This window comes from Gymnoscopelus braueri (assembly GCF_963280865.1).
Source record: "Gymnoscopelus braueri genome assembly, chromosome: 18".
NCBI lineage: Eukaryota > Metazoa > Chordata > Actinopteri > Myctophiformes > Myctophidae > Gymnoscopelus > Gymnoscopelus braueri.
In genome coordinates this window covers 6,067,638-6,095,138 of record NC_137618.1, presented here as the reverse complement: position 1 = coordinate 6,095,138, position 27,501 = coordinate 6,067,638, and the positions used below count along the sequence as shown (strand labels likewise).

Sequence of the window (27,501 nt, the reverse complement as noted above, 5' to 3'; positions counted from 1 at the left end):
TATGTGTACTGTATGAAACGTGATAAAGCAGTGGAGACCTGGACATGCTACAATTAAGTACAGTTGCATTGTAACTGTATATAACAACAGCCTGTTATACAGAGGAATTACAACCATGGAAAGTCTCGCTAGTGGTCACAACCTTGTTTGGGAAACCTGGAAAAGAAAATCGGGGCGTTTCGAGAATATTTAAGAGCGTGTTATTCAAATTACGCTCGTTTTCAGACGTGAGATTTATCAAAGCTCCGACCAAATGTATGCTAGGATTGGCTGTATAGGATCGCTTCATAAATGTGACTTTGACGTTGGTGTACGGCCGAATGTATGGAAAAATATAAGCCGTTTTTTACGCTCCATTGATACATGAGGGCCATTGTCCCACTTACTGTAATATGCCGATGCCACCCGGTGCAGTCCAGAAGACCTGGCAGAACCGCTACCCCATCAGCTGTGGCCTGTGCCTAATATCGGCAGAACGACATCTGAGATTGCTACGGACTCGAAGAAGGAGTTGAATTGTTATTTACCAGAAGTATTTGGAAGGAAAGGAGGTTACACTTAGAGATGAACTATCCCATTTAGTTGTCATGGCCTCTAACTGGGGCTGCTGATGTAACAATAATTCTGTGCCAATGGCCCTGGTGAGATAGTGTCATTGACACATTACAGGACAACCACAACATTATTTTCATATGACTGGATTGGTAATGTAAGTTAAGTCCTGCCTCTACTTCTGCCTCTGCCCAGATGGGTGTTGTGAAGCATTACGTAGTGGCATAAGGTGGCACAGGGGATGGCACAGCACTGTGTATAAAACTTAACAACTGGACAATGGATGAAGAGAAGGGAGGAGGGTGTTAGATAGAGGAGGACAGTCATGAGGGCTTCTCTAGACACACACCTGCTTTCATACTTGTACTTGACCTTGATATTGTTCTCTTCTTTCTCTCCCTTGTTTTCCTCACCTTCCTCTTCTTGCGAGTTACAGGCACAGTTTAATCTCAGCAGAATGTATAAGGCTGGTGACATTGTTGTGGGTGGCGTGTTTCCCATCCACTTCCAGGCTGTCTTCCCTGAGTTGTCTTTCACCTCCATGCCACAGTACACTTGCAAAGGGTGAGTATACCACAAATAAAATAGCAACTAGAGAACATTTTTTATAGATAGTAGTACCATATGATTAGTTGATGTTGTGTATTTCTACAACGATAAATATTCAAAGTTACAGTAATATTTTGTGTGGTAGTTTTTCCATTGATTTGTTCAGATTCTCCCAGACAATGGCTTTTGCCGTTACTGAGATCAACACAAACACCCGCCTTCTACCCAATGTGACTCTGGGATATTATCTCTATGATGAATGCATTCCCTTTGGAGCTGTACCTGCAGCAATGTCGTTGATCAGTGGGAGAGAGAAGATGTTCCAACTGGATGAGAGCTGTGCTGGGTCCCCTCCAGTGCTGGGAATTGTGTGTGGATTTAATTCTATTCACATCTCTAGAATATTAGGTTTGTACAGAGTGCCCATGGTAAGTTATCTACCTCAACCCTGCCATCACCAATTTTCTATTGATTATGAATTCATCTAAAATATCATCACTGTCGGACAGAAACCTTGTATCTCTCATATGTCATCTTTTTATGTATGTTAAATTCATAAATGAATTCCCCATTATATTTTGTCCATTGTGATTTGACACTTTGTGAGCCTGTAGAATTTCAGGATTATGTGCCAGGTTGAAGAGAGAGGGGGGAGAGAGGTATAGAGAGAGGGAGGCCGTACTAGGTGAATTGCTATTTCAGCAAAACACAACACAGTTTTTTTTCTCGCACTCCCTGCTCCGCTTTGCTCATATGCTCTGCTTGTAGGAAACTGCAGACTCACTCCCCAATTTCTGCCATAATCTGATGACTCACCTCTTCATACTCCACCTCACCCCCTAGCACTTCACTCTCCCACAAATGTTAAGACTTAACATGGTTCATTGTTTAGCCTACCTATTATCATATAGTTTCAATGTTCAGATTGTTATTTAGATAGAATATTATTTACATAGATGCTAGGTTATTGCTTTAACTGCATCATAGTTAGGCACTTAACTGGCATTCTATGTATGCTATTATTTACCTTTATTGTAAGTCACTCTGGATACGAGTGTCTGCTAAATGCCTAAATTGAAAATTGTAGGGGACATTTCTTTTAAAAAAAATGATGATTCGTCTCTTTGGTAGGTCACTTATTTGGACACCTGCCCCTGTCTGAGTGAGAGGAACAAGTTCCCTTCCTTATTTAGAACAATCCCAAGTGATGCCTTCCAGGTGAACTGCTACAGACACAATATGTTATTATGTAGTTCATGTTCCACACACTTGACAAATACCTCCCTCTAGTGAGTCTAATCAATATTACATCACCTGATGTGGATAGCAATGAGTTCAATTTAATCAGTTTAATTTACGTAAGTCACTTTTTTTTAATGAATTGTACTTGTAAGATAGGTTTTACTCAAGTATATTTGTGAAGATCTTTTCACTAGATACGTCTGTACACATACTCAATTACGCAAGTAGTAGTAAAGGTTGTCTTCAAAATAATAATAATAATTCTAAAGTAACAATACATTTACTTGAGCACAGTTTTTGACTACTCTACCCACCTCTACTTGCTTGTGAGCTGAAGGTCTCTGTTGACAGCATCAAAAGAGAATGATCAGACCTTTTCATTGTGGAATCTGTGTAGGAAACTGATTTAAAGTACATATTGATGCTAATACTTTGGTACTTTAAGTAAAATGTTGTATGTATATACCTTTTACTTGTTACCAGGGGTGGGAAAAGTACTCAAATATTTTACTTAAGTAAAAGTATCAATACTGCAATGTAGCAGTACATTGTTACAAGTAAAAGTCCGGAATTCAAAATTGATTAGAGTAAAAGTACAAAAGTATTGTTATCAAAATGTACAAGTACCAAAAGTAAAAGCACTAAAATGTTTGAAAATAGCTGATCTACAAGCTCACAACGCGTCGTGATGCGACGCGTTGTGAGCTTGTCGATCGGCTATTTTCAAATAGCCTAGGTATAAAATAGGGCTAAAGTGGTTAATGTATGTTTTATAATGTAATAATGTCTGCAAAGTAACTAGTAACTAAAGGTTTCAAATAATTGTAGTGGAGTAAAAGTACAATATTTGCATCTGAGATGTAGTGGAGTAGAAGTAAAAGTATAGACAATTGGAAATACTCCAGTAAAGTAAAAGTACTGCAAAATTGTATTCTGGTATTGCTACTGAGTAAAAAATACAATCTGAGTATTTCTCCCACCACTACTTATCACTCCATTCTTTATCCAATCAGGTGCAAGCTGTGCTCCAGATTATGAGGCGGTTCGGATGGACCTATGTAGGATTGCTGATCGTTGACAATGAAGTTGCCAGCGAAGCTGCCCAGTCCTTCCAGTATGAGCTGGCCCAGTCCGGTCTGGGCTGTCTGGCCTATGTGGAGGTTCTGCCATTTGAGAAGAATGACCCAGCCGAACTTAAGAGGATTTGCACTGTGATGAAGAAATCCACAGCTCGTGTGGTCATTGCATTTGTATATGCGCAGCATATGCTTAAGTTGATGGAAGAGGTTGGTGTCATGATTCATGTTCATTTAGGAATTCATAATTAAAGCTAGGGTAAGTGATATTTTTCCATGAAAGTGTTAATAGCTCTAGATCAGAACTTACCCAGGATTCACACGTCTCTGCTATAACTAACTGTTTTTAGAACAACAAAAATAACACATCACCATATTTGAATCAGAATCAGATTTATTGTCACATCACAGGTTTACAAGGTAAAAAAGTGGGTGAAATTCGTTTTTGTACATCGTTCCCATCGCAACGTTATTTCCATAGAAAGAAGAGGGGGGAGGAAGAAGAGGGGTGGGGGGGCAAGTGGGAAGGAGATCAAACAAGAGAACAACAAAAGGCCAAACAAGTTATCTACATATTTACAAGTACCTGAGATAAAAGAAAAACTAAGGTGCCTGAGCATAGCAGCAATGTATGTATACTGTGCATGATATTATGGACGTTAAGGTGCTTAGAGAAAAAAAGAGCACAATAAAAAGACAAAAAAAGTCAGTGCGTGTCAACCGCATAATCCATCTAAGGTGGACTGACCCTGGTATAATCCGCAAGTAGCTCCATGAGGGGGAGCAAAAAAAATAAAGTCACTTGTACCTGGTGTAGTCCACAGGTATGTCCAAGGGGGAGCTAAGTCCAAGTCATTTGTCCCTGGTATAATCCACAGGTGTGTTCAGGAAGAGCCAAAAAAAAAGTCTGCGACCAGCTGGACAGTACCGCCTATTGTCAGGCTGCTGAACAAGGCTCATGCCTTGTTCAGCAGTCTGACAGCAGCCGGATTAAAACTGCACCAGAAACTGGTGGTGGAACACTTGATACTGCGGTAGGGCCCCTTGCACGGTCGCGGTCGTTGTAGGGTTTTGAACAGTTTGTGACTTGGGTGGTGCTTGTCCTTGATGATGCGCTTGGCTTTGACCACGCACCGCTTTTTGTACAGGTGGTAAAGGAGAATGTGACGGGTCTGCAATGGATAGCCACTTGGGTCTGGTCAAACTATAAGCCGCTCCAGTCTCCTCACTTCATGCCGTACCTGAAAGGCACCCTGGGTTTTACCATCCGTCGTGCAGATAATTTACCAGGTCTCAAGGACTTCTTGTTAAAAATACATCCTGACAATGATCCTGACTACAGACATGAAACTAGCATGGTATGCGCTGCACTCTTTAAGCTGCAATGTCAATGTCAAACTGATGTCTGTTTTTTAACCACTTAAACATTTAATACTCAGTTGACCGGAGTCCCCCAGTGCTCTTTAGTAGGGCCCCTTCTGAGCTTGTAGATCTGCTTTCTTTGACCAATCGTTCACCCCAGAATAGGGATGTAAGGCTAGTTGTTAAATATTCACGGTGTTAAAGGTCATATCTAAAGTAAATATGAAAAGAGAGAACCGACATGCACATCCCCAACCCAAGTTTGGGCAGGTACTGAGCGACGAACAGTATAGAGAAGAATAAATAAACGCTCGCACAATGAGGGCTCCAATGCGACAGATGCTTTATTGCACCAAAGAAATCTGTGACGTTTCGAGCACAAAGGAAAGTCTGAGGAAGAGCTTTGTGCTCGTAATGTCACAGATTTGTTTGGTCCAATAAAGCATCTGTCCCATTGGGGGTCATACCTATGTTCCCCGGACCTATGTTCCCCCACTAAGGTTATGGTTAGGGTTAGGTTTAGGTTAGGTCCTATATGATTTGCGTGACACGTTTTGAATGAAACGTCACATGATGAAAGTGAGGTAAAAATTACAAAAGAATGTGTTGCGTACCTCTGGAAAAATGAAAGGTCACGTACTCTGATTTAATGGGGATACTTGTCAGCTCCTTTACCATGGATACGATAAGATCACATTTACTTCCTTGTTTACATTTTGTGGTGACACTGTCGGGGAGTCTCAGACAGTATGAATGCTCAAAACTCAGAGCGTAGTGAGACACATTGTGTGACGTGCATTTCGTTTTAGCACAAAGTATAAATGTATCTTCAGTCTTAATGGTGTTTCTTCAGGTGAGGAAGTTTTGGGAGCACGTATTTCAGTGTAAATTTGCACCCCTTCCATCAGAGTGGGTGGCTGCTGGTGGAGGGGTGTGTACCGGACAAGAGGACCTTGCAACAGCAGAAAATAACTTTTTGGATATGTCTGACCTCAGACACACCTATAATGTGTACAAGACTGTGTATGCCCTGGCCCATGCCCTCCATGACATGTTGCAATGTGTGCCAGGAAGAGGGCCTTTCACTGGGCACAGCTGTGCCAGTTTGCACTCAATACGGCCATGGCAGGTGAGATGTTAATTCACAGTTAACCAAATTTAGAATAAAAATGTATACGTATTTATTTATTTTTTACTGGTCAATCAGTTTTTAACACATCCAAGAGAAAAAACAAATTAACCAAACTACCGTTTTCCACCCATCAAACGGGTGTTGATAAAATGGGACGGGGGGACGGAGCCAGAGGTTACTGATTCTACAAGAAGCCTTGTCTTGTATATCATATAAGTGTGTGAATAACTATCTTCCATTGTCAATCAAATTCCACAGCACACACCTAATAAACTACAGCAGCTAAGAACACTTTGCAGTGAAACATTATGATCTTATAAACCGTACTTCATAGATAATTATAAACCAGTCCTGGATTATTTAGTGTTTGCAGTAACTGTACAACATTTTGGGGTGTGTGTGGGGGGGGGGTTATTGGCATCAAAATATACTTAAGCCTCGTACACACAGTTAAAACACTCGACGCATGCTTTATGCATGCTTCATGGGGGAGGGGGGGGATGGTGAAGCCGTTTCAATTCATTCCCTATGGAAGTCACGTGGTTTTGATGCGTTGCCATGAAGTAGAGCTCTTCACGGGTAAAAAAAATAACGGTCCGGAACCAAAATGGAAATGTGAAATCTGATCCAATTCCGACCCGTTCCGAGATTTTTTTCAAATAACAAAACCAAACCCGAGAGAACCCGTGACAGTTTCGTCCGATTCCGACCCGTTCCAACTTAATTTTTTATGGACCCGGACCCTAATTGGACTGGTGAAATTTGTTCCGAAACCCGTTTTTTCCGAGATTTTACAGACCCCGATCCTGCTGACACCCCTTCAAAAAAGCGCATTATGAAACAATACAAAAATAAATAAATATCCGCAGAGGTATTAATTTAATATGTGTGACAAAAGGTTATCTTTGTAAATAAATGTGGACTTTATGAAATAATAGCAGACCTACTGACCACTGACCATTTTATGATTAAAGCTTTGCTTTCACCTCGTTCATTGAGGACAACGGTGTCAGAGGAATCCATGAATGCACGCCGGTGTTTTCAAATCAGCTTGGCAGCTGGCTTGCCTTGCAGTACGTTGCGGTGCGCATCAGTGGTGTACAGTAACTAAGTACATTTACTCAAGTACTGTACTAATAGCCGATCTACAAGCTCTAGGATTGATACTTTTACGTAAGTAAACACCGCTGTAGCTCAACTGCGTAGCTGAACTTTTTTGAGCTACCAGCCTAAAACATTGCGCAAGATGCACAGCCATTTTCACGTCGCTGCTGCACTAAACCTGATCCCAGGTCACTCTTAAACATTACACACAAGTTAAACAGCACTTCATTGCATTTCTCTCCTGATTAGTGCAGCCGTGCGCACACACAGGAGGCATACTACGGGTCTTCTCGGATCCACTCGGGTATTACACATAATGATAGACAGACCCGAGTTCCGAGGTAGGGGAGGGCCGCTTCAATTGTAAATGTTTTCACCTTTCGGTCTTTTACTCGGCGATCGTTTTACCTACATATGTAATATTTTCAAGCAAAGAACCTACACATGTCTGCTATCATAAATCACTTAAAGTTTTTCAATTGATAAAATAGGTCGTGAGTTATTAAACCGAAAGTGGACGCTGTTCCGACGTTACATTTTAAGCGCTTATCAGACTAATTGTAACAGCCATAGTTACAAAAGTAACACTGCTAAAAAACGGCATTAAACAAATCGTTTTCAGCTTAAATCAATTATATTCATTTCAAGCAACTGTTTTACATTGTTTTCATACCAAGGATGTGATAAGATAATGTATCAAACGTAAGGAATTTATTAAATCTTACCGGGATAGCAGTTTGAGTAAATTCCATGGGAAAATCCATTGATTACACCTAAACAGATGGGTGTTACAATCGGGTCGCTCTGTGCTCCACTGCTTTGGCTTTGTTTACAGAACAGAGCTAACGTGCATAGAGTAATAAAACGATGTAAACTGATGAAGAACAGATACATGCAGACAACCATGTGGATTTTAGCTCGACAACATTAAAGGAAATATTTGTAGACCAAAGATACTCAAGGTGATTTTTTTTACTAACTTTAAGATAAATCAGTTTTTCTGCGATAACTTTCTCTAGTCTGGATGAAAATACTTCCTACTTCCTGGGCATGTTCATTACAGCACTGGTCACCATAGATATAGAAACCTAGATACCTCATTGGCCTCTGCAGTTCATTGTAACAACTGGTCTCTCAATACAAGGCTCTTCCGGGGGGCTGTTTGACTACTGACCAATCACATCACGTTAACTACTGGCTAATCACAGCGCGTCCAACTGACTAGTTGCTGCGCGGCTGCCTCTTAAGAAAAGACCCACCCCACCTGCCTCTGATTGGCCTACCGAACGCCCCCTTCTGTGACGCACACGGAAGTTTCCAGCTTCCCCCCGGAAGCATAGAGGAAGCGGAAGTGTGTCCGAGATGCCGACGCTTCAGAGCCAGAGGAGGCGTCTACCTTTATATGTCTATGCTGGTCACATACTGATGTGATGACGTTATGAGAAAATGGACCAATCAAGAGAAAACATGCTTGTTGCAACCATGACGCGTTACAAACATGGCGGCTCTCCCCTAATACTGACCGATTATATCGGTCAGTATATACCGGTATATACCAATCGGAATTGACCATATAAACACTTTATTCCGAACGCTGTTTGGAGTACATGCATTCTTTTGCACATGTCCGCGCTTAGTATTACTGTCAGAATTGGCCAAAAATGACCTATCAAATATTAAAAATATAAATATAAAATATAGTATGCAGTAAAACATTATTTCAAAGACTGCATACGTCTATTTATGTCTCTGTATGCATTGGCCACGGTTGGTGCTGAGAAGCGCTCAATGGAGGAACAATCTTTACCTGTCCTTGACATGAAACCGGAACTTATAATCAAAATAATCTCTTTAGTCAGATGAAAAGTGTTTTTGTTTAAATAAAATTAAGGTAGACTACAAGAGAAATGTGATAAGTAGTAGGCTAGCCTAAGTTTTACAGTGTCTGGTACCAATAAAAAAAAAATGAAACTGGTCTGAACGTGTAGATCTGCTACTTTCGCATTAAAACGGCGATAACAAAGGAACTCAAGTCCCACGGGGTGTCCGGCAAGATTTCAAATGGAACGAGAGTTGAATTGAGCATTAGAAATAAAAATGAAATAAAATCACTGGTTTGTTGGTGGGACAACAGCATATTTATCAGAATCTGATTGCCCCCCAAAAAAGGAGAACATCCTGGAAATGATAGAAAGCACTTAAATGAATAAAATATTACACAATCTAAAAGAGAGCCTGACTTGTTAACTTTTTATTTATTTATATATATATATATATATATATATATATTGCTATTATGTATATTGTATGCAGTAGTATCTTGCTCTTCATAACTTTGCTCACCACCATTTATAGCTCATATATTACCTGGAAAAGGTCAACTTCACCACATCATTTGGTGATGATGTATCATTTGATGAAAATGGTGATGCTTTACCAATCTATGATGTCATAAACTGGGTGTGGCTCCCTGATGGAAGCACAAAGCTTCAAAACGTAGGTGTGATCAAGAAGTCAGCCTCCACAGGTGAAGAACTCATCTTTGATGTTGATGAAGATGGAATATTCTGGAACGTTGAATCCACAAAGGTCACTTTAACTCTCTGCAATAGCTAAAGTTGAGCTAATGATGTGAATGTTATGTGTTATCTCTGCTAGGATGGGAGACAGAGATTATGTTTTCTCCACTGTCTGTGTGTGTCCGTCAATCTGTGTGTAGCTAATATCGGATACCGCTGGACTGACCTTCGTCAAACATTGCATGCACACAGGGCGTGAAAGGTGTACCTGAGTTATTCCGTTTTCAAAGTAAAGACTATTTAAGGTCATTTCTTGTTTCATGTGGCTGATTTGGGTCCTTACCTCGTTTTGAGAGTCCTGACAGAGTCAGTGGGATACAACAGCAGTGACAACACACAACATGTGTGTGGGGAGGAATCAATTGACATTTTCTTCAAAACACACCTTTTGACACACCTCAATTGCTTTATTATTATTATTATTATTATTATTATTATTATTATTATTATTATTATTATTATTATTATTATCACACAAATCGGTACACATTATTGCTGGGGTCATGTAATAAACTTGTATCATTTGGATGTTTTATACTACATGCCGATTGGCTCTGAATGCCTTACTCTTGCCTTACCTTTCACCATTAGCTACACATGGTCTTGTGAGTCATGTGACAATGACTGTCAAACAAGGTTTTGAAATTCCACAATGTTCGTGTGAAATTAGCTTAAACGATCATTGTAAGGGAGCTATTTCTTACAGAAAATGGCATTTAAAATTGAAATAGAATTTTGAAAGACTTCTATAATAGCGCACTTTTGCACAACAATTGCGTAAAGTTGCACCGTAGGTGGTAGAAATACTGTATCCACAAGCTTCCTGATGGCCTTAACCCATGACTTAAACAGCCTTGGCTAGGCAACCCAGCCTGGTGGAGATAATATGTGCTCAGAGGAACACACTTTTCTAGGTTTAGACTGAAATTGATCCCTGTTTGTTTCCTCTGCAGCCTCCTCGGTCAGTATGCAGTGAGAGCTGTTCCCCTGGAACCCGTGTGGCCAGAAAGAAAGGAGAACCTTTCTGCTGCTTTGACTGCATTACTTGTTCTGAGGGAAAGATCAGCAATGAAACTGGTTGGTTTACATCTTGTGGCTATGTACACTAGGTAAATATAATACTGTATGTGTCTGTCCAATTAACATGGCCCTCCTTATTAGACTCTACAGAGTGCACCAGTTGTCCAGAAGACTTCTGGTCCAATCCCCAGCATGACCAGTGTGTCCCTAAGGCCATTGAGTTCCTCTCCTACCATGAGGGCCTGGGTATCTCCTTGACAACCATCTCATTGCTAGGCACACTTATGTGTGCCATTGTCAAGGGAATCTTCATCTATCATCGAGACACACCCATTGTGCGCGCCAACAACTCAGAACTCAGCTTCCAACTTTTACTGTCACTCAAACTATGTTTCTTGTGCTCACTTCTGTTCATTGGCCGTCCCAGGCTCTGGACTTGTCAGCTGAGGCATGCAGCATTTGGGATCAGCTTTGTGCTGTGTGTCTCGTGTATCCTGGTAAAGACTATGGTGGTGTTGGCTGTGTTCAAGGCCTCCAGGCCTGGGGGTGCAGATATTCTGAAGTTTTTCGGTGTGATGCAGCAGAGAGGAACCGTTCTGGCTCTTACTTCCATCCAGGCAATAATCTGCACAGCCTGGCTTGTGTCTGCCTCACCAACTCCTCATAAAAACACACAATACCACAGTGATAAGATAGTCTATGAGTGTGAAGTAGGATCAACAGTTGGTTTTGCAGTGTTACTAGGTTATATTGGTTTACTGGCACTCCTCAGCTTCATCCTAGCATTCATGGCAAGGAATCTTCCAGACAACTTCAATGAAGCCAAGTTCATCACTTTCAGCATGTTGATCTTCTGTGCCGTGTGGATAGCCTTCATCCCAGCATATATCAGCTCCCCAGGCAAATATGCAGTTGTAGTGGAGGTATTTGCTATTTTAGCATCTAGTTTTGGCATTTTGGTTTCACTGTTTGGACCAAAGTGTTATATAATGCTTTTGAAACCTGAGAGAAACACTAAAAAATCCATCATGGGTCGTGGTGCCACCAAGACCTAGTAGCATAAATTCAATGATAATACATGTTCTTTGAGTTTTATAACAATGTCCATATTTTGCTGATAATCTTGTTAGTAATATTTTCTGATTTTAACCAGATTAAACTAAAAGCAGTAATCCGGTAATAAGTGCAAACATGTATGTTTCAACCATAAATTACATCAATTTACTCTAAATAAAACTGTGATGTGACATGAATTATTATGTTGTTGTCGTTGCTGTGATTTATTCAATAATTTCATAACGTAGGAAGCAACACTGTAATATAGCCATAAATACTTTAAACCATAATGCTAAATGAATATATTTCAATAAAAGGAGAGATCAACACCAAATTGATCCAAGCAAAATGTGTATTAGATAAAGAATCTGCTATTACGTTCACATGACCAGGAACGTGCCAGCTGTAATGATGAAATTGTGAATGACAGCAGCATATGCTTGAACATGCAGCTACTTCAACAGCACTAGAGTATGCTGTTCACGGTTAAGCTGTTTACTCTAGCCACCGGGCCTGAACGAGGGGCGGATAAATAAAGAAAATGTCTTTCCTTCCCGAATATTTCCGGGCAGCAATGCCAACAGTGCGAAATAAGAAAAATAGAATAAGAACGAAAAGGCTGATTAAATAGCCCTTTTTAAGCTTTTTTTTTCTTATAATTTTTATCCCGCGATTTTGTAACCCTTATTTTTTCACCCGGTGCCAATTTCTAAGTGATCCTGGGCGCTACACTCCCCTCACCAGCCTAGGGAGGTCAGGGCCGAGCTCATGCCTAAAGCTCCCTCAATTTTCAGTCTTTTTACAAATGAACGTCTCACTAAAATCTGAAACTACGCCTACTCTAAAGCCCTGCGACAGACCAGTAATTAAATGATCTACAAAGGAATGATCTGGATGCTCAGCAAGTTGAAGGGTGGACCAGCAGCAGTTCTTGGAACCATCCTAATTCCCTTTCCGAGGAGGAAGGGGGCGGGATGGAATGTGGGGACAGACAGACCTGGGATGCGCCTCGCTGCATCATGGCCTCTAACTGGAGCTGCTGATGTAACAATGCTTTGCTCAATGGCATTTTAGTGCCAGTCAATTGCACAATATGCGGGGGGAAAAGTAACTAATTAATTAATTCTTATTTTTTCCTTCAAAATATTAAGTTGGGTGTCTTTTCGCGATGTCACATGTTCACCACCTCCAGCCATAGCTGCATGCATGCGTTATGGTACTAAGATCAGAGAACTTGCTTGAACAACAACAAACACATGCCCGCCTGTCTGTTTAACTGCAGGGCTTACAGCAACTGAGCAACATTCATGTCTGCCAAACTTCCCTCATTAACCGCAGTTAACACCCTGAAAAGTAATCGTTGTTGTTGTAGTAGTAGTAGTAGTAGTGTAGCCGCCTAAGTTTATTCAATTGCACACACTGCAGCCTCTAGAAAAGCAACAGTGTCACGCTATATACACGTGGCAGCGTTGCCAGATTTTTCAACAAGCAACCAGGTCTATGAAAAAGAGCCCAAAATAAGCACTTATAATAAGCAGACTTGGCAACACTGCAAAACGCTGTTTTTCGATGGGAACGGACCAAAACATTGTGTGTAGGATACACGGGGCTGGGAGCAACTAAATCCTTCAAAAAGCATTGTGTCTATGTGTGAATGATTTCAAAAGTTGGTTCAGATTCTATTAAATAAGAAATATGACACCATTTCATATATGAAAAGCAGCAAAAAAAACTTTCTTCCGGGGATTTTTGAGCAATCCGCACGAAACTTTCTACACATGTACTTTGGACCTATGCAGACAAAAAGTTAGTGGCGGATTTTCCATAAATTAAAACATTAAGCTTTTATGAGCCAATGAATATTGCAGTGTTATGACAATTATTCATCTGCCCCTAACACATACATGCAGACTCACATTTGTTTGAAACTTTACAGTAATGTAGAGGGTCCCGCAGGGGACGCTGTGGGCGCTGGGGGCGTGTTCTCTCCTCCGCGTCATCAGTGCCCATACCCTAGGTGGGGTTGGCGAAAGGGCCTTTCTGTGTGGAGTTTGCATGTTCTCCCCGTGTCTCCTAGGGTAGGTACCCTCACAAAAACATGCAGTAATCCTGGTCACTATACTGCCTCCCCCTGGCCAGCCGGGGCGCCTGATGGAGGGGAAGGGAACTGGTTGGAATAACGTGTTCCTTCCACGCGCTACGTCCATCTAGGGAAACTCTCCCCTGTCAGGTGACAAGAAGGTCAGTTGGCTCTCATGCATTGAAGGAGGCATGAGCTCGGCCCTGGCCTCCCTAGGTTGGCAGAGGGAAGGTAGTGCCCAGGATTACATAGACAATTGGCACTGGGTGTAAAAAATAGGGTTACAAAATCGTGGGATAAAAATTTAAATAAAAAAAAAAAAGTAATGTAGAGGGTCATTCCAAATATCACTGAAACCAATCTTACTCCAATTGGCCAAAGGGGGGCACTATAGGATTTTTTTTTTAATGCAAACTTTAAACAGGCCTAAGTCATGCCTCGTTTGGCCGACAGCCATGCAACTTGCTTACACATGTGCCTTGAGTCATGAGGAACACATCTATCACTTTGACCAGTAAGCTCCGCCCTTAGATTTTCCGCCATTTTGAGCAGTGTTTTAGGGTCGTTCCAAATATCACTGAAACCAATCTTACTCCAATTGGCCAAAGGGGGGCACTATAGGATTTTTTTTTTAATGCAAACTTTAAACAGGCCTAAGTCATGCCTCGTTTGGCCGACAGCCATGCAACTTGCTTACACATGTGCCTTGACTCATGAGGAAAACATCTATCACTTTGACCAGTAAGCTCCGCCCTTAGATTTTCCGCCATTTTGAGCAGTTTGAAAAACACTTAAACCTGTGTTTCTGCAGTGATTTTTGAGCAATTTGCGTGAAACGTTCTACACATGTACTTTGGACCTATGCCGACAAAATGTGAGTGGCTGATTTTCCATAAATGAAAAAATATATATTTTATGAGCCAATGAATATTGCAGTTTTATGACAATTATTCATCTGCCCCTAACACATACATGCAGACTCACAATTGTTTGAAACTTTGCCGTAATGTAGAGGGTCATTCCAAATATCACTGAAAGCAATCTTACTCCAATTGGTCAAAGGGGGGCGCTATAGTAATTTTTTTTTAATGCAAACTTTAAACAGGCAAAAGTCATGCCTCGTTTGGCCGACAGTCATGAAACTTGCTTACACATGTTCCTTGAGTCATGAGGAACACATCTATCACTTTGACCAGTAAGCTCTGCCCTTAGATTTTCCGCCATATTGAGCAGTTTGAAAAACATTTAAACCCAGGATTTCTGAGCAATTTGCGTGAAACTGTGTCATCTGTGTGAGCTCCTTTTTCACCAGTTCAGGTCTGTTGGTCCAATGGTTGATTGCTAAACCATCTGCTTTGCAACCACAGGGTCGCTGGTTCAAGTCTCACCTCATGCAGGCTTCATTTTAATTGTATTGCACACAACATGACTGTATCAATTAATACATGTGCAACTGTTAATGATAACATTAAATGCTTATTTGAGAGTAGTTATATTCAATGTATGACGTACTTCATTGTGAAAATAGCCGATCTACAAGCTCACAACTTTTTGGATAGCACCGCTTTGTGAGCTTGTAGATCGGCTACTTTCACTAGTTGTGGAAAAACTAGTTGTTGATAAATGCTTTGTGAACCACTGATCTTAGTTTTAGTGAAACAGGGGCTCGGTTCATGGCAGAAGGCAAGAGTCTATGATCTTCAACAGACACCGTCAGGCTGGATGAAGCCTTAGCTCAATCACTAGTGTGACAGCCTGTGAGTCCGAAGGTTGAACGTTCGATTCCTGTCTATGGCCATGGGTTGAGGTGTCCATGAGTAATGTTCTTAACCCTGCTAGACACAATCCCTCAGCTGTTGAGAATGCTCATCAATCAAAAACCAAATACCTTCCATTGGGCCTTTTTCTTTTCAACAGGCTGTTATTCAGGCTACTGAGCAGCTAGAGAGCTCATCTTCGGTCCACATATGCACATATATGTATAGTAACACGGATCTGAGTCGCAACTGTCTTCTTTTAACTCTACACCCAATCTCTTTGCCAACAATAGCCGATTTAAAAGGCCATAACTTGTGAGCTTGTAGATCTGTTATTTTTGGAGAACGTCCCCCTGACAATCTATAGTACTGAGACTAATACATTACTATTAAATGACTAATTATTGTGTATGTGTCAATGTGTATTTGTATGATGTGAACTGTGAATTAAAAATAAGTTATTATGTCACATTTTCATATAAAGATACATTATTGTACTCTACATGTCAAATAATTATACGGAAATTAGACAGCTGTATTAAAGGTATTAAACTTACACTTTTGACAATCGGACAAATAAACAAGTGAATCGGAACAGCTGATTTAGCAAGGCATTGAGCCATGAGATATTTAATTGGTGTTATTGTACAGTTTCAATCTTGTGGATCTCTAAGGCCTGGGTTAATTAAAAAAATACGGAATTAAAAAGACAACACTGTGTGTGTGTGTGTGTGTGTGTGTGTGTGTGTGTGTGTGTGTGTGTGTGTGTGTGTGTGTGTGCGTGCGCGTGTGCGTGCGCGTGCGCGTGCGCATGCGTGTGTGTTTGTGGAGCTGGCAGATGACATAACTCAGCTGAGGGACTATCGAATATGCCGTAGGCTTTACTCTTGTTTTCCCTCACACCTGTGAGAAGTCTGGCCACCATTTTTTTTTTCAGAAGACTGGGCACTGGGCACAATAAACACAATTACAAAGTCAGCCTGCTATCACCCCTGGGAAGAGGAGCTCTCCAGTGGGTTTTGATGCATGGCAGAACGGCGCTGGTCAAACATTACGTAGTGGCATAAGGTGGCACAGGGGATGGCACAGCACTGTGTATAAAACATAACAACTGGACAATGGATGTAGAGAAGAGGGGAGGGTGTTAGACAGAGGAGGACAGTCATGAGGGCTTCTCTACACACACACCTGCTTTCATACCTGTACTCGTGTTTGATATCGTTCTCCTCTTTCTCTCCTTTGTCTTCCTCTCCTTCCATTTCTTGTGAGTTACAGGAACAGTTTCATCCCAACAGATTTTACAAGGCTGGAGACGTGGTTCTGGGAGGCTTGTTTGTGATCCACTTCTCCTCCGTGTTTCCTGAGCTGACTTTCACCTCCAAGCAACAGGAGCCCGCTTGCTATGGGTGAGAATCACAAGTATAATATCAAGTATGAGAACATGGACCTTGTGTTGATATACTGTAAATTATTGTACCAGGATTAGATGATGTTACATATTTCTATAAATATAGATATTCAAGGTTACAGTGTAATTGTGTGTGTTAGTGTTGACAGTGGAGGGTTCAAACAGGCCCAGACAATGGCTTTTGCCATTAATGAGATCAACAGAAACCCCAGTCTACTGCCCAATGTGACTCTGGGTTATAGAATCTATGATACCTGTTACAATATTGGTGTTGAATTCCGTGCAGCATTGTCATTGGTCAGTGGGAGAGAGGGGCAGTTTAAACTGGATGAGAGCTGTGTTGGCTCCCCTCCAGTGCTCGGAATTGTGGGTCCTGATACGTCAACAGGTTCTATTGCCATCTCTAGAATATTAGGTTTGTACAGAGTGCCCATGGTAAGTTTACTACTAGAATCCCCTTTTACCACAACCTATTTTATATACACTTAATTATCATTTTGTGTGGCTATTAACAAATGTAAAATATGATACATAATGTATATGGTTATTTTACAGCTTGAGTGAGAGAGAGAGAGAGAGAGAGAGAGAGAGAGAGAGAGAGACGCACACTCGCACAGATAGAGGGGGGGAGGGTATCCCAGGCGATTGCCTTGGAGGGTTTATTGTTATATTATTGCCTGTCAATTGAAAAATCAATGTCCACATATCTTTGTAAATTGTGTAGCCTAGTAATTTGTTAGGGGTTAAAACTTGATGTTTTGGGACAGTGTCGTGTCCGTTTCTCCCCGCTGAGCTCACACATCCTCTACAAAAAAACATTTGAATAATAATAATAATAATAGTAATGACAACAATAATAATAATAATAATAATAATAGTTGAATAAATAAATAATGTAGTATATTACAGAACAGATGTTGTGTGCCTTTTTCAGGTAAGTCACTATGCTACTTGCTCCTGTCTGAGTGACATGAATCAGTTCCCATCCTTCTTTAGAACAATCCCAAGTAATGCCTTCCAGGTGAACTTCTACACACAATAGACAATATAATTGGTGTCTGGTAGTTCATGTCCCACACACACACACACACACACACACACAGACACACACACACACACACACACACACACACACACACACACACACACACACACGCACACACGCACACACCCACACAAACATTCCTCTAGTGCAGCCATTCCGCAACAAACAAAATGTTGGGAACTACTGCTGTTGACAACATCAAGGACAGTGATTAGACCTTTTCCATTGTGGAATCTCTATAATTTACCACTACAGTATGTAAATAATCTAACCTAAGTACGTATCCCTCCATTATTTCTCCAATCAGGTGGAAGCTATGCTCCAGATCATGCAGTGGTTTGAGTGGACTTGGGTAGGAGTGTTGTTTAGTGATGATGCTTATGGCCGGGATGCTGCCCTAACATTCCAGTCTGACCTGGTCCAGTCTGGTTTGGGTTGTGTGGCTTATTCAGAGGCTCTGCCCTGGGACAATGACCTGGCTAAACTTCAGAGGATTGTCTCTGCGATGAAGACATCCACAGCTCGTGTGGTCCTTGCACTTGCATATGGGAGCTATATGGTTAATCTCATGGAGGAGGTTTGTATATAAAAATACATACAGTACTGCGTGGCAAACAGCGTTGCTGCAGACTCAGAGCGGAAGAAAACTAACTTTAACAAGGCAGGGTTTTTGTGTACCTGTTTATCAAACTCAGCACTGACACTAATGTTATGAAAACAATTAATTCTATTTCTAAAATCTATGTAGTGTTTTCTGAGAAGAACAATGTGTCAAGAAATGAGTTAATATAGTGTTTCTCTCACTAGTTCTACTGAAACTGCAACTCCGTGAAACCCTCTTTGTAGAAGTTATTGTAATATTTAAAGTCCTGCTTATTATTGGCCAATATAAGCAGTGTCATGAAGCATCAGGGCATTCATTCAGGCATTGTGATCCATTGTGAGCTTGGAGATCCATTGTCAGCTGTTCTTATCAATGATAAGGACAAAACCTCTTAACTCCTAATATATATATATATATATATATATATATATATATATATATATATATATATATATATATATATATATACACGTATAAAAAATACACGCATCTGACCAGGGCATTTAAAATCATTAAAAAATTAAATTTCCGTACAAGCCATCTGGTTCCATTGAATCCGATGAGCTTTCCTTTGTAATTCCTTTGTAGTTTCTTCATGTCACCGCCCATAGGTTGCAGGTTGACCTTCTCTGCCCATGAATTTAAGTGTGGCTGCTGATCCATGGCCCCTCTCCTTATAATGTCGTGCAATGGCATATTCCATGTTACCAAATTTTGAACGCCCGCTTTGTTCTGCTATACGTATTTTTAGATTGCGTTTAGTTTAGTTTAGTTAGGGACACTTTAACAGGTAAACAAAATGAGTGGTGTTGCAATTGATAAAACAATTTAATTTATATTCCTGTCCGGTCTGTGGATGATAAAATACTTATCTGGTACTGGTATTAGAACAATGGGTACATCTGTCACAAGGATGGTTGCCACATAACTCTTCACTTAGCCAATTAGAGCTGGTACTGGATGGTTTGTACATACATGTGACAAGTGACAGCAGAGTTTTATGTTTTCTTCCTCTTTTAAAACCAAACCTAGGTGGTAGTGTCACTATGTATTCAGTACTGTATGTTCCAAATGCCTGTAAATGATGTTCTTAATCGTGATGTGCAGGAGTGCTCCTTTGTTAATGTGTATTTATTCATTCATTTGTTAATGTGTATTTATTCATTCATTTATTTCAACACACTCAATAGGTGGTAAAGCAGAATGTGACAGGTCTGCAATGGATAGCCAGTGCAGGTTGGACGACACATACTACTAATCTTCAGTCTCCTCGCTACTTGCCGTATCTGAGAGGAACCCTGGGTGTTGCCCTTCGTCGTGGGGAGTTACCAGGTCTCAAGAACTTCTTGTTAACAATACATCCTGACAATGACCCAGACAACAGCCATGAAAATAACATAGTGAGTCTTTTGTTTCACACATTGTATTTAAGCTAACATTTATAAATCTTTATTTTAAGTCATTTTATTTAAGTCTTCATTGGGTTTCTTTAGGTGAGGCAGTTTTGGGAGCACACATTTCGGTGTAAATTTTCACCCCTTCCGTCAGATTGGGTGGATGCTGGTGGAGCGGTGTGTACTGGACAAGAGGACCTTGGAACAGCAGAAACTACACTTTTGGACGTGTCTGACCTCAGACCAGAGTATAATGTGTACAAGGCTGTGTATGCCCTGGCCCATGCCCTCCATGACATGTTGCTGTGTGTGCCAGGAAGAGGGCCTTTCACTGGGCACAGCTGTGCCAGTTTGCAGACAATACAGCCATGGCAGGTGGGATATCAATTCACAGTTTACCTGTTAACGTTTGTAGTTGGATTCAAATTTAGAATAATAATGAAAATGTAAATATGACATTGGTGAAAAGCAAGAAAAAATGGACGTAGCAGGATCTTTCATGTAGCATCAGATGGCCAGCTAAGTGTTGTGTAGCCTTGCCCCCACGTCGAAGAGACCGGCTTCTGAAGGTGGTCTGTACAGGGGGAAGGTGGTAATTATATGTTCAACATTCTACTCAGGCTCGTTGCTCTCGCATGTTGCGCTGGTCTTCACTGCTGCCCCGCCTCCCGGCACCTGCTCCGCCGCGGCATCTCCGCGGCAGCTTCCGCTGCCGGAGAATGCACTCGCTGTCCCTCCAAATGTTACCACTTGTGAAAAGGTCTCTAGAAAATAATAATAATAATAATAATAAATATAGCTGCAAGCAGCGATACACGGGGCCAAGGAATGAAGGCAAAAAGCAATATGCAACAATAACACAATAAAACATAGAAACAGAATAGATAGAACTTGAGACAAAGCACCATATGCAATTAACAAATTAGCATTCTGAAGAGCTGAGCAGAGTGCTGAGGGATTGTGGATATTGTAATGCATCTATGCATTGTGTTGCTTATAATGCAGGGGGAAAAAAATCTGTAGTGTAAAGATTGCACGTTGATGGAATGTCAATGTGTAATTTTTCTTGTGTCTGGGTAGCTCAGTTGGAAGAGCTCTAGACTCTGAACCACAAAATCATGCGATCGAATCCTGGCAGTAGCAACACAGCACCTGGGGTATAGAGCATTGTAACAGGTATAGACTCATGTGTGTTAATGTTGCTACCCTTTAAATGGCCATTAACGTGGCATTGGGCGCTTAAAGTTAAATATTTGAAAAAAGAAAGAAAAAGCATAGGCGTCCACAGTAAGCTGGATGTTTTAAAGTTTGAATGGAGTTTCTAAGTGAAAGTATGTAGGAGGAGTAGGGTGCTAAAGTTTTGAGGAGAATATAGTCTATAAATAGTGAAGATATCTATAGTGTGCTCACTGTTCCTGCAGCAAGCCCACAATAAAGACCGTAAATGATTCCAACAGGGGTAGCTACTTTTCAGCTCGACCCAGCTGAGGTGGTCATATATAGCACGCAGGGGAGCAATCCGGGGTTAGGAAACTCACTATGGACAACTCAACCCATGGCCATAGACAGGAATCGAACCCTCAACCTTTGGAGTCTTAGGGTGCCACACTACTGATTGAGCTAAGGCTTCATGCAGCCTGATGGTGTCTGTTGAAGATCATAGACTCTTGCCTTCTATCATGAACCAAGCCCGTGTTTCACTAACACTAATGTGATGTCTCCTCGGTACCAAAACTAATGAAAGTAGCCGATTTACAAGCTCACAAAGCGTTGCTATCCAAAAAGTTGTGAGATTGTAGATCGTCTATATTCACAAGGAAATAGGGTATACATTGAAAATAACTACTCTCAAATAAGCATTTCATGTTATCTTAAAAAATTGCACATGCATTAATTGATAGTCATGTTTTGTGCATTGCAATTTAAATGAAGTCTGCATGAGGTGAGGCTTGACCCGGGGACCTTGTGAGTAAGAGGCAAATATCTTAGCGACTAAGCCATTCGATACACACACCTGAACTGGCGAAAAAGGAGCAAAAAAAATTGCTCAGAAATCCCGGGTTTAAGTGTTTAAGGGCGGAGCTTACCGCATGAGTCAAGGCACATGTGTAAGCACGTTTCATGGCTGTCGGCATGTGCACGTTTCATGGCTGTCGGCCAAACGAGGCATGACTTATGCCTGTTTAAAGTTCAAACAATTGCTATAGCGCCCCCCTTTGGCCAATTGGAATAAGATTGGTTTCAGTGATATTTGGAATCACCCTCTACCATACTGCAAAGTCTGTTATTGTCTGCATTTATGTGTTAGGGGCAGAGGAATAGTTTTCATAAAACTGCAAATTCATTTGCTCATAAAAGCTAAATGTTCAAGTACAAACTTCTCTTCCACTGGGATTTTAGATATTAGTCCAATGTTCATGTGTAAATCATGTTTCGTGCAAATTATTCAAAAAGTTATAAGGTTTTAACTGTTTTTCATCTAATTCAAAATGGTGGGAGATCTAAAGGTCAGAGGTCAAAAGTCAGACCGCGAAAGTTGTTCGGCATGAGGAGACAAATATGTGTATTGTAGTTTCATGGCTGTAGGTCAAACAGGGCATGAGTTATACCTGTTCAAAGTTTTACATTCAATTGATTGCTACAGCGCCACCGTTTGGCCAATGGTTGTGGCTTTCATGTCACTAACCCTTGACTTAGCCCTCTACCATATGGCAGAGTTTCGTAAAAAGTGACTGCACGGTAGAGATAATACGGCGATTATGCATAAAACGGCGGAAGAAAAATATTTCACACATACACACACACACACACACACACACACACTGTGTGTGCTTGCAATACTTTGCCACGCTTTCTCCCTGGATCTATTTTTTGCGGTCGCGTTTCCTTTTCTGTTGATAACATGTTTCACTTCCTCATATGCTTACATGAGCTGCTGCTGTTCGGCCACAGAGAAAAACGGTGCTCGAGTTTTGTTCCCCGCTGCCATGATTGGTCAAGTTCAAGGAATCTGCGCTCGAGTTCATGGTCTTTTATAGAAATACGTCGCCGGTGAATCGCCGCCCATTCAGCCTGGCTTCATTATCCTGGCTGGACACAGCCTGGCTTGACATAGCCTAGCTCGACAAAGTTGCTCCTTTTCAGCCTGGCTTGGCGTCTGAGGAACGGAATAAACGAGGCTTTTCGGACCCGACTTTGTCAAGCCTGGATTTGGCTTAAGGCCAGGCTTTTTTAATTCACCTTTTGAGGAACAGGCCCCAGTTCCTGTCAACCTATACTGTAGGTTTTTACAGTAGTAGTGATTTTGCTCATCACAATTTCTAGCTTGTGTATTACCTGAAAAAGGTCAACTTCACCACATCATTTGGTGATCATGTATCATTTGATGAGAATGGTGATCCTTTACCAATCTATGATGTCATGAACTGGGCGTGGCTCCCTGATGGAAGCATAAAGGTTCAGTATGTGGGTGTGGTCAAGACGTCAGCCTCCGGAGATGAGGAACTCATCCTTGATGGAGACCAAATCTTCTGGAACTTTGAATCCAAAAAGGTAATGTCAGCTTAATATAGTGTTGAGTGTGATGTGAATGTAATTTAGTTTAGACTGAAATTGATGATTGTTACTTTCCTCGGCAGCCTCCTCGGTCAGTGTGCAGTGAGAGCTGTTCTCCTGGAACCCGTGTGGCCAGAAGGAAAGGAGAACCTGTTTGCTGCTTTGACTGCATTGCTTGTTCAGGGGGAGAGATCAGCAATCAGACTGGTTGGTTTACATTAATAGTCCATACCCGGGGTCGTTCACAAGACACCCAAACTACGTGTAGACTAGAGACTCGGGACTGCAACTGTCACTACAGATCAACAGCCTAAAGCAAAGAATCAGCTTAAATCAGTTTCAAAACGACATACCAACCAAAAGTGTGTGTGTGTGTGTGTGTGTGTGTGTGTGTGTGTGTGTGTGTGTGTGTGTGTGTGTGTGTGTGTGTGTGTGTGTGTGTGTGCGCGCGTGCACACCTGTGTGCATGAATCTGGCTGACCAGAACCGAGTTTGACCCAAGCAATTACCATAATTGTAGGCCCGAGCCCGAAAGTAAAAAACAAAACAAAACAACAACAGCGAGTTAATGCCAGAAATGGCTGTGTGTGTGTTGGCTCAAATCACAATACCGGTAACGGGATGAGAGAGTCACGCAATGCACGCGAGAGTAAAAGAGAGCGAGCAATAAAGTGAGGGAGAGAAAGAGACGTGACATGGTCGCATCTAATCAACTTCTAGTACGTGAATATGTTTATTTGTGAGGACCGCCGTGACTCTGTAGTGGACACACATACTGTACACACACACACATACTGTAAGACACATCCATGATATAAAGACTCACCACTAGGCCAGGCAAGCGGAGGATCGAAAAAGGTCTGTACTTCCCACAGTGCATAGTTTTCATGTTGTAAAAAGGTGAATTTGAGAGCAAGCCCACAACTTATAATCCATTGCCCGGGGGAGAAGTCTCCCCTCAAAGCTTCCAGAAAGACTTGGCCACTTAATTCGTCGTTTGGGAGCCTTATTTCAACGGCATATGGTGGATTGATTGATGATTCTCACCCCTATCGAGAGAAATGCTAATAAACAGCTTAAATTTGGGAAAAGTGTAAAATGGTCTTCTTCACTCTCTGCATATGATGGTCAAAGCCTGTGTGCAATTTCAGATCGATTTGTCAACCCATTGAGGAGACAAATAGTGGAGGGCATTTGATCTAATAAACAGGTTAAATTTGGGAAATGTTAAGTATCGGTTTCCTCACTCCTTAGGGACAGAGGTTTCCACATTCATAGTAGGATAGTAGGAAATAGTAGGATTATAGGATGGTAGTAGGATGAATCAATGTACAGTAGGCCTAGGTTATCTTTAGGACAATACTTTGCTTAGCTGTATCTTTAACCTTGCTGTTTTTGTTAGATTCTATAGAGTGCACTAGTTGTCCAGCGGACTTCTGGTCCAATCCCCAGCGTGACCAGTGTACCCCAAAGAGCATGGAGTTCCTGTCCTACCATGAGGGCCTGGGTATCTCCTTGACAACCATCTCATTGCTAGGCACACTTATGTGTGCCATTGTCAAGGGAATCTTCATCTATCATCGAGACACACCCATGGTGCGCGCCAACAACTCAGAACTCAGCTTCCAACTTTTACTGTCACTCGCACTATGTTTCTTGTGCTCACTTCTGTTCATTGGCCGTCCCAGACTCTGGACTTGTCAGCTGAGGCATGCAGCATTTGGGATCAGCTTTGTGCTGTGTGTCTCGTGTATCCTGGTAAAGACTATGGTGGTGTTGGCTGTGTTCAAGGCCTCCAAGCCTGGGAGTGCAGACATTCTGAAGTTTTTCGGTGTGATGCAGCAGAGAGGAACAGTTCTGGCTCTTACTTCCATCCAGGCAATAATCTGCACAGCCTGGCTTGTGTCTGCCTCACCAACTCCTCATAAAAACACACAATACCACAGTGATAAGATAGTCTATGAGTGTGAAGTAGGATCAACAGTTGGTTTTGCCGTGTTACTAGGTTATATTGGTTTACTGGCACTCCTCAGCTTCATCCTAGCATTCATGGCAAGGAATCTTCCAGACAACTTCAATGAAGCCAAGTTCATCACTTTCAGCATGTTGATCTTCTGTGCCGTGTGGATAGCCTTCATCCCAGCATATATCAGCTCCCCAGGCAAATATGCAGACGTAGTGGAGGTATTTGCTATTTTAGCATCTAGTTTTGGCATTTTGGTTTCACTGTTTGGACCAAAGTGTTATATAATGCTTTTGAAACCTGAGAGAAACACTAAAAAATCCATCATGGGTCGTGGTGCCACCAAGACCTAGTAGCATAAATTCAATGATAATATATGTTCTTTGAGTTTTATAACAATGTCCATATTTTTGATTGCTGATAATCTTGTTAGTAATATTTTCTGATTTTAACCAGATTAAACTAAAAGCAGTAATCCGGTAATAAGTGCAAACATGTATGTTTCAACCATGAATTAGTACTACATCAATTTACTCTAAATAAAACTGTGATGTGAAATGAATTATTATGTTGTTGTCGTTTGTTTGATTGATTGATTGAAATTTTTATAGGCAAAAGAATGTAAAACAACACAGTTACATTTATAATGCTTTTGTCTAAAAGGTCCGGCCAAAAAAGTCCTTGCGGACTTGTTTCCGTTGGGGTCCTTGAGATAATTTCATAGACATATATAGTAGCAACCAAACAGTTCAAAAATCAACATGAAAATACAGATAATACAGAAAAAATACCACTATGTACAAAAAAAAAGCATTTAAAAAATATATGTACAAAAAAAAGGGGGGGAAGCATGGAAAAAATAAAAATTATATACAAAAAAAGCATGAGGAAATACAAAATATGTACAAAAAAGAGGAGGGGGGGGGGGTCGTCTGTCTACAGGGAAACTGGTACTAGCTCCTCTTTCGGCCTCCAGAAAGATGGGTTTTTAGGGCTGTTTTGAATGAGCCCAGCGAACTGCATTTTTTGAGGGATGGGGTTAGACTATTCCATTCCTTGGTGGCTGTGCTATAGAAGGAGAATTTGCCCATGTTTGTTTTATGGGTGGGTGGTACCAGATTGTTGTTTACGCTCCCTCTAGTTTCGTGGCTGTGGGTGTCACTAACTTTTTCGAGGTATTTATACAGATATGCGGGTATAGGGGGCATATCGGGCAAATCTGCATTTACAATTTTGAAGACCAGACCCATTTTTAGTTGTTTAACCCTGTCTTCCACCCTGAGCCAGCCTAGGCTGGCAAAGTGAGTGGGAGAGAGGTGGGTCATGGGCCCCAGTCCGAGAAGTAGTCGGATCAGTTTGTTTTGGGAGGTTTGAAGCTTAGTCTTCAGTGACACTGAGGTGTAGGAGTACCAAGAGGAGCTAGCATAGTCAAAAAGGGGCTGAATCAGGGCCCCTGAGAGGGTCCTGAGGGCCTGAGGGTTGACAAAAGAGGAAACTCTGCCCATAAATCTGGTTCTCTGGTTTACTCCTTTGACCACCTTTGCTGCCATGTTTTCACCTGTCAGGTATTTGTCAAGAATACATCCCAAATAGGTAATCTCTTCTTTGCTAGTGATGATTGTGTCATCGACTTTGACCTTGAAGTCATTTACCTTCATTTTACTGAGGGAATGTTTGGTCACAAATAGGATGGATTCAGTTTTCCCAAGGTGTAGAGACAGTTTGTTATCAGTAAGCCAGGTACGGATTTTTGAGAGTTCAGAGCTGAGAGCTTCCTCAACTTGTACTCGTTGCTGTGATTTATTCAATAATTTCATAAAGTAGGAAGCAACACTGTAATATAGCCATAAATACTTTAAACCATAATGCTAAATGAATATATTTCAATAAAAGGAGAGATCAACACCAAATTGATGCAAGCAAAATGTGTATTAGATAAAGAATCTGCTATTACGTTCACATGACCAGGAACATGCCAGCTGTAATGATGAAATTGTGAATGACAGCAGCATATGCTTGAACA

The 27,501-nt window shown here is 41.3% G+C and overlaps 1 protein-coding gene across 1 annotated transcript; it reads left to right on the top strand.

Annotated features, from left to right (window-relative positions):
- Window positions 1-1,009: 1,009 nt before the first annotated feature.
- On the top strand, window positions 1,010-25,831 carry LOC308105837 (extracellular calcium-sensing receptor-like; the record flags this gene model as incomplete). The annotated part of the gene is made up of 10 exons (XM_080456760.1): window positions 1,010-1,116; window positions 1,268-1,529; window positions 3,357-3,629; window positions 16,785-16,915; window positions 17,067-17,352; window positions 18,270-18,539; window positions 20,060-20,335; window positions 23,285-23,512; window positions 23,599-23,722; window positions 24,918-25,831. The coding sequence occupies 10 exons, from the start codon at window positions 1,010-1,012 to the stop codon at window positions 25,829-25,831; spliced, it is 2,871 nt and encodes a 956-aa protein (XP_080312886.1).
- Between the last annotated feature and the right edge of the window lie 1,670 nt (window positions 25,832-27,501).